The 8,299-nt window shown below is 45.3% G+C and overlaps 1 protein-coding gene across 1 annotated transcript in view; it reads right to left on the bottom strand.

The window, feature by feature from the left end:
• Positions 1 to 3,167: 3,167 nt before the first annotated feature.
• Positions 3,168 to 8,299, bottom strand: part of chrna6 (cholinergic receptor, nicotinic, alpha 6) — a 29,669-nt gene continuing 24,537 nt past the window's right edge. Inside the window, exons 4-7 of the mRNA XM_051702368.1 lie at positions 8,149 to 8,258; positions 7,297 to 8,010; positions 6,951 to 7,239; positions 3,168 to 3,340 (exon numbers count right to left, since the gene is read on the bottom strand). Of these exons, the coding sequence (XP_051558328.1) occupies positions 3,215 to 3,340; positions 6,951 to 7,239; positions 7,297 to 8,010; positions 8,149 to 8,258 (1,239 nt within the window). The 3' untranslated portion in view covers positions 3,168 to 3,214. The remainder of the gene's footprint in view (positions 3,341 to 6,950; positions 7,240 to 7,296; positions 8,011 to 8,148; positions 8,259 to 8,299) is intronic.

Below are 8,299 nucleotides of genomic sequence, written 5' to 3'. Positions count from 1 at the left end.
CACGGGAAGAACACCAGTTCATGAAGAGATGCCACTTCAAGGCATACAGCCGCCTCACAGAGGGGGCTCTGGCCTGAGTGATTGTGTTTACCACCGCTGGCGGAAGACCCGCTAGGTCTTCCACGTCCCGTCCAGGAGCCAGACGTGGAGATTCCAGAGGTCCGGCGGTGGGTGCTGGAGCGCACCCTTCCCCTGAGTGAGAAGGTCCTGCCTCAGGGGAATGCGCCAGGCAGGTGCTACTACCAGGAGCATCAGATCCGAGAACCAAGTCTGGTTGGGCTAGTATGGCGCAACGAACAGGACTTGCTGCTCGTCCTCCCTGACTTTGCACAGAGTCTGTGCAATGAGGCTCAATGGAGGAGATGTATACTTGCGCAACCCCCGAGGCCAGCTGTACGCCAAGGCACCCATGCCGAGGGGAGCCTCGGATAGGGAGTACCAAAGGGGGCAGTGAGAGAACTTTTGGGAGGCGTACAGGTCTACCTGCGCCTCCCCGAATCTCTCCCAAATCAGCTGGACTACATGGGGGTGGAGTCCCCACTCCCCACAGAGCATTACCTGCCGTGAGAGCGCACCCGATGCATGGTTGAGGACACCTGGAAGGTGAGTGGCTGCAGCGACTTCAACGTCTGCTGACTTCAGAGGAGGCGGCGGCAGGCGAGTTGTGACGTGACGCGAGCGTACACCACCTTGGCGGTTTATGTACGCTACGGTCACTGTGTTGTCGGTCCAGACCAACACATGCTTGCCCTGAATCAATGGCTGAAGCCTCTGCAGGGCCAGCAATACCACCAGCAACTCTAAGCAGTTGATGCTCTGCCAAAGGAGTCAGGACCCTGTCCAGAGCCCTGAGACTGCCTGCCCGTTGCACACAGTGCTCCAGCCTGAGTTTGAGGCATCTGTCATGACCACGACGTGCCTTGAGACCTGCTCTAGGGGAACACCTGCCCGTAGAAATGTCAGGTCTGACCAAGGGCTGAAAGTCTGATGGCACTGCGGCGTGATATTCACACGGCGGGTGCCGTGGCACCATGCCCACCTCGGGACTGGAGTCTGTAGTCAGTGCTGAAGCGGTCTCATATGCATCAACCCTAGGGGGAGAACCGCCACCGAGGATGGCATATGTCCCAGGAGCCTCTGAAATTGTTTCACCGCTACCTTCTGCCAGTGACCGAGTCCAACACCATACCGAGAAAAGAGATGCTTTGCACAGGGGAGAGCTTGCTCTTCTCCCAGTTGACCTGAAGCCCGAGTTGGTCGAGGTGCTGAAGCTCAAAGTCCCTGAGTGCACACAATAGATCTCGCGAGTGAGTAAGATTAGCCAGTCATCGAGATAATTGAGAAAGCGAATGCCCTTCTCCCTCAGCGGGGCCAAGGCAGCCTCTGCGACCTTGGTAAAGACGCAAGGGGACAGGGACCGCCCGAAGGGGAGGACCTTGTACTGGTATGCTTATCCCTCGAAGGCACACCGAAGAAAGGGTCTGTGTCGAGGAAGGATCGATACATGAAAGTATGCGTCTTTCAGGTTGATGGCCACGAACAAATCCTGATGTCGTACTGACACCAGGATGCGCTTCTGCGTTAACATCTTGAATGGAAGCCTGTGTAAGGCTTTGTTCAAAGCATGCAGGTCCAAGATTGGGCGCGACCTTCCCCCTCTCTTGGGCACGATAAAATAAGGGCTGTAAAAGCCCTTGCGCAACTCGGCTACGGGAACGGGCTCTATTGCTTCCTTCGCCAGAAAGGTGGCAACCTCTGCCCGGAGGATGGAGACACCCTCGCCCCGCACCGTAGTGGAGAGGATGCCACTGAACCTGGGCGGGCATCTGGTGAACTGGATCGCGTAGCCCAGGCGAATTGTCCTGATGAGCCACAGCGAGGGGCTGGAGAGAGCTAACCAGGCCTCCAGACTCCGCACCAGTGGCACCTAGGGGACGACCCCAGAGACCAGCACACTTACCTGTCTCTCAACAGAGAACGAGGGAACGGGAGGTACTCGCGTTCGCCTGATTGACCAGAAAGACTTCCAGCGCCTGGCCGTCACGAGTGCGCTGACCCAGGGAATGAGGAAACTGCTGTTTTACCGACCATATGGGCGGCGAGGCCCAGAGGGCACCCAGCAATATAATACTTACCATGCGCTGGCCCAGGGGCGATGGTGGGGCTGGAGAGTTCACTCGGGCCAGACTGGACCGGACTTCGGAGGTCTGAAGGCAGCCAAGTCGTGCCACGGCAAGGTGAGATGCCGAACACAATACATGCATTCGGCTCTGAAGAAAAAATCTGAATGATTGGTGCACGCCTTCTCCTTTTATACCCGTATGTCTGGGAGTGGAGGGTGGCATGCAAATTCCACTCGCCAGTTCTCATTGGCCTTTTATATTTTAAGCAAAGGTGATTGGGGCTCTCAAGAATGAACCCATAGTGTCACTAATGTAGTGTGAGTGACAGACAGGGAAATGTAGTTATGTACTTGAAATTAATACAATGACTTTAAAGTAACTGTAATATTATTACAATAATTTAAAATGTAATTTGTTACACTACTTTTGACCAAAAGTAATAAGATTACAGTAGCTAATTACTTTGTAATCGGATTATGCCCAAGACTGGCCCTGCCTGTTTACAACATGGTGTGAGGGTTTAGTGAACTGATCTACAGTATACAACACATTTCTTCATGTGTATAAGCTGGATATCCTTTACTCTGGTAAGGAAAAGACCATCATTGTCTGTTGCAGACTTTCCTGAGTTGACTGTAGTTGTTGTTTAAAAGAAGATGGCCATTTTGTTTTGTATAAAATGGCATGTATCATGTGAGTCTAATCATGTGGAATGTAATGCTTGAGTTGTGGCAACAGAACACCAATCAGTCTGATTAGTATTCTTATGGAGTAAGTGATATTGACATTAGAAAGTTCTAAGTTGATTACAAAGTTCTGCAATTGTCAATTTTTAGAGTCCCTGATTGTTAAAAAGGCAAAGAGTAGTCTCCAAGTAGTGGCAGATAAAAAAACATAACACCTAATTAGCTATTTGCTGCGCAAGGACATCAGTATATAGTTGTAGAGTTTTGCTGTAGTGACAGAATAAATGTGATTTGAATTAAATATGACAGCATGTCAGTGACTCAGATAATTGTTAAAACAGATATTAAGTGTCTTTAGTTGGTTGGAACAGGTACTGTAGGCTGACATCTGTGTTTCATTGTCAGTTATGAGAGGAAGCCAATGAGAGGTTGTAGAAAGAGGCCCAAAGTCCCAAGCACACACACCAGCACAAAGACCCACAGGAAGATGCGGTCAATCACCATAGCAACATACTTCCAATCATCCTCCACCTAAGAGAGAAAGGGCACACAATAAACAGAGAAAAAAGGGGGAGAGAGGGAAGGTTAATAAATGAAAGAAAAGAGAGGTTAGAGGTAACAAGTAAAGAAAATGAGAGAAAGGAGGAAAATGTGTCACGACCCCGTCACTCTGTCAGTCCGGTTTTTTGTGTGACAGGGTCATGACATCATTGTCCTGTGTCTGTCATGGTGCTTCGTTTCTGTCTTTGTGTGAGTGCACGGCTTCGGTTGTTATTTTCCTACCGTGCGCTACTCAGTTGGTCTCATGTTTCATGTTCGGAGCATGATGTCTGGATCCTGATTTCACTGTCTGGTTCAGTTTCAGTTGGTGTCGGGATTCGGACACTCATGCTCCTTGTTCTGTCTGTTATTGGCGTGAGTGCATTGCGCTTACATAATTTTGGCGGCATGCACTCATGTCAATCATTTATGTCTGTCTCTCATGACCACTAGTGTGCTTTGCGTTGCGCTGTGCACCCGGATCACGAGCTGTCTTCACATTGTGCTGAGGTTTGGTCACTTCGGTCTGGGGTGTCGGGTTTGTGTGTCGCACAGGTGTCCTGTCTCGTTTTGTCGCCTGTTGCGTGCATCGCGTGGCGTTTCCTTCCCTATTTTAGTCTCCTTGTGTGTGCTGTCCAGTGCCAGTTCATCCAGTGCTTGTTTCATGTTCATGTCGGTCCTGTTTGCCTTCCAGTCTGTTGGTTCCGGTTGGTCCTGGGTACAGTTCATCTGCCCCCAGCCTGTCATCTAATTTGTTGCCCTGGACTGTTTTTTCCCCTACTGGGTAGTTTTTGTTTGGTTTTGTTTATTTTCTATAAATAAATCCTTTTGTTTTTTAACTCTGCATTTGGGTCCTGCCTCTGCTTCAACCCGTGACAAAATGAGAACACATTAAAGCCAGGTAAAAAGTTGTTTACGCTTGTGCTAGATGTTAGTCTGTAATGCATAACCTGTGCTTGTAAGGACATACATCCAAAGCTTGATATAAATTTGCAATCTGAGGTTTTTGAGTTGAGGTTTGCCACATTTCTGTTAAAACCATCTTGTCAGAGCTGTGGCCAGGCAGTAAACGGATAAGCTTATGCAGGCAACACAAATTAATCTGGTTTGAGTCATTTGCCGAACCCATTTCCCCCTCTTTTCACCACCATTTGCTGTCACTGCTCTACTTTCCATATAAATAGAAATGGCAAAAAAAAGAAAAGAAAAAAAGAACTGTCCATCACTAACTCTCTTCGGAAAACAATAAATATAGTGAACTGTGGTATGCTAGGAGCTACAGGGATGAGCGAGCATATTAGAGGAAGGTCCCCCTTTAGAGCCGACAGGCTGATCAGCTTTACATGCTCGTAAGGGTAGGATTGTGGGGGTTAGAGTTATAGCTTCTTATTGTAAGCCAGTCAGGCACTAATGAGGCTAATTCCTCCAATAATTTATGAGGTTCTGATGACAGATCAAATCTGATGATGCCATACCAGGCAAACAAATCAAAGTGATGTCATACAAGTGAATGGAACAAAAATGCAAGTACAGTAAATGTGTTGCCATGTTAGTGAACCTACAGTATAATCAAATAAATCAAGTGTAGCATTAGTTCTGTCAGGTCACGTGAGTCATGATGCTCAGCTGATCATGATGTCTACCGATACAATTCAGACGTTTATCAGAGCGGTTCTATTTAAGTCCTCCATATATTCGTTCATTCATTGCATAGCTGTCTTTTCATTGCATGGATGCAAGCTGCACTTAACACCCTCCTCCATCCCCAGCTTCACCTCTGTATGGCAGCTTGCCTTTAGTTTCTCTACATCTGTCTTGTTGTTTTGTGCTCTAACTCTACAGTTGATTGCCAGTTTGGAATTCCTATCTTCAGTGTGTTATTCTGTCTTGTTCTTGATTGCCAACTTGATATACAGTATTTGAAGTTCTAGTAAGTGTTATGCAAATGAACAATTGTATCATGTAGCGCTGTCAGAATGTTTAAAAAATGGAACAATGTTGTAATAATTCTGCTGGATCTGTTCTGTTACCCCTATTGCTACACTCTGCTCTGTCCACGCATGGCTGCATGGACGGGCGGAGAATTTGCCCAGGACAGAACCATACCCCCCAACACCAACAGATTGCTTCACTTGTCTATAAGTGAATGAAGTATTCATTCAAGTATTCATTTGGTGGAAGTGTATCTGATTGAACTATTGTTCTCAGAAGGAGGTGAGGTACAACATGTTGACTATGGGAAATCGCACTCTCTCGTACACACACTGACAGTGGCATGCACTAATTTTTACATATTTTATATGCTTTCTCTCATCTCTGCTTCCTCAATTCATCCTGTCATCTCTGCTGCTTTCACTCTTACCTCATCATCCTCTTTTTAGAACTGACACTTTCTATAATATTTCTCTTATTTTTTTTCTTATTACTATAACGTTATTTTACTATATCCACACTTTTCCTAAGCAATCACTGCGCGGCTCCATTATGATTCTAATTGCCAGTTTTCTGTTTCTTGTCTGGAGAAGTAATGTAAAACTAACCGAAATGAGTGATCCAGACAGAGAAAAACAAACATTTAAGTGTTATTTGGAGTCCAAATTAATTTCACACACAACTTGTGCAGTTGTTGGCTGTCATAACAACTTAAAATAAATAATGATATCAACATAACTAACCTCGGATCATCGCTTCATGTCATCTACATACTCAGGTGAGGCACTTTAAAAAATATGGTCATCTCAACTCTGTGACGTATCAGCAATATAGAGCCACGTGTTTTTTTGACAATTTCTGAAAAAAAATGAAATACTTTACCCGCTAAGAATATACGCCGATGCGGGTGAAAACATTGGAGAGTGGAAAATGAAAACAGGCGAATCATGGAACACTTCCTCGTTCCGGAAAAAGGTGGATACTGGCATTAATATTTATGACCTTACAGCAATAATGTAAAAGAATCATGGTACAATGATGGTTTCAAGATAAATAATAAATAAACCATGGTTCTGAATGTCTAACATGGCAGCCTACTTTACTGGTACAGTCCAAAAACTGGCAATACCATTGTACTTTTTTAGAAGTGATTAGTCTAATGGCTAATTAGTTTAAACAAAAAGAAAACTGACTTTGGCTGTATCAGACAGTTCCTTCATTTTATGACAGTATTCTATTAAAAATGTATTACATTTCTATCTACACTTAAAGCAATGCTACCGCTCCCATTCTAATTAATAAAGCTGTCTAAACTGCAATTGTGCGATGCCGGAAATGTGGTAACAATCGAGTATTATTTTTAATGAACTTACAGCACAATACATACAGTTTATTTTTGTATCTGAACAGTTTCTCATATGAGGTCTCCAATGTTTCGATCTGTTTAGCTGGCTTAGCTACAACCACTATGCTAATCACTAAGAGTGAGAAATGTTCATCAAGATATTTGTATACCTGCTGGTATACGGGGTAAGTTTTGTTGCTGTACATTAGCGGCCTTTCAGCTGTGAATAGGTAGTATCTTCACTGTATGTATGTACACGAGAGCATGATTTCCCATAATCACTATGTTGTACCAAGTGGACTGACTAAATGGGAAACTCTTTACCTCTTTGGCTTTGTTGCGGCTCCTCATGTTCTCAGCAATGTACTTCACACTCTCAATGGCCTGTTTGATCTCCGGTGACATGACCGAGAAAGCTACAACTGTGTTGATGGCCTGCGGACTCAACTGACGGCTGGCTTTCCCACAATCCCCCTCAGGTGCCTCTTTCATTGGGTGACATGGGCATCCCCCTTTCTTTCCCTCTAGTACTGCTTTTCCCTCTCCAAACTCCAAAGAGTTCATTGCTCCCTGCTGGGATCCACTATTTTTCCTCTTCTTTCCCTCCCCTCCTCTTCCTGCTCCACTCCCGGATGAGCCCCCACTCTCTAGTTCTTCTTTTCCAGAGGACTCCGACAGGTCGAGAGGCCGACGCATAAGCATGATACGGGGTAAAGCTTGAAGGAAGACAGTACGAACCCAGCAGGGCATGGTGTGGGTCATAGGGGTGCGATAGTGCACATTCAGTACAAAGACTGTAATGACAATGGAGAGGGTGACGAAAATCATAGTGAAGAGAAGGTACTCGCCAATCAGAGGGATCACGAGTGAGGTGGATGGGATGGTTTCTGTAATGACAAGGAGGAACACAGTGAGAGAGAGGAGTACAGAAATGCACAATGTCACTTTCTCGCCACAGTCTGATGGAAGGTAGAAGACGAGTATGGTCAGGAAGGAGATAAGGAGGCAGGGGATGATTAAGTTGATTGTGTAGAAGAGGGGCAGTCGGCGTATGTAGAAACTGTAGGTAATGTCTGGGTAGATCTCCTCACAGCAGTTGTACTTGATGTCATGTTTATAACCTGGTGCATCAATGATCTCCCATTCTCCACTCTCCCAGAAGTCTTTCAGGTTGACCTTTGAGCCGATGAGAACTAGGTCAATCTTGGCTTTGTCGTAAGTCCAGGAACCAAACTTCATAGAGCAGTTCTGATAGTCAAAAGGGAAGTAAGTGATGTCCATAGGGCAGGAGGATTTGAAGATTGCAGGAGGGACCCAAGTGATTGTTCCATCATATTTCAAAAGAGCTTTGGTTTTATCCTCCACCAAGAAGTCCCCAACAGCACTGTGTCAAAAAGCACATAAGAATATTATGAGCTTTGATGCATTTACATTTTCTCAAACTATTACTTATTATTATTGTTCCTTTGGCTCCAAAATAAAATGAGGTTGAAATTAAATGAAGTTGGAAGACTTGACTCACTTGTTGTAAAGTACGATGTCTGGCCTCCAGATTTTATTTGATGGGACTCTGATGAACTCTATTCCATCAAACTCTGCTGGTGACCACTTCAGCTTGTAGTCATTCCATATCTATAAAAAAAAAAAAAAAAATCACAAAAATGACATCATAT

Source organism: Myxocyprinus asiaticus, chromosome 7, assembly GCF_019703515.2.
Source record: "Myxocyprinus asiaticus isolate MX2 ecotype Aquarium Trade chromosome 7, UBuf_Myxa_2, whole genome shotgun sequence".
Lineage (NCBI taxonomy): Eukaryota > Metazoa > Chordata > Actinopteri > Cypriniformes > Catostomidae > Myxocyprinus > Myxocyprinus asiaticus.
Note: the sequence above shows the minus strand (reverse complement) of the source record. Positions and strands in the feature narration are given on the sequence as shown.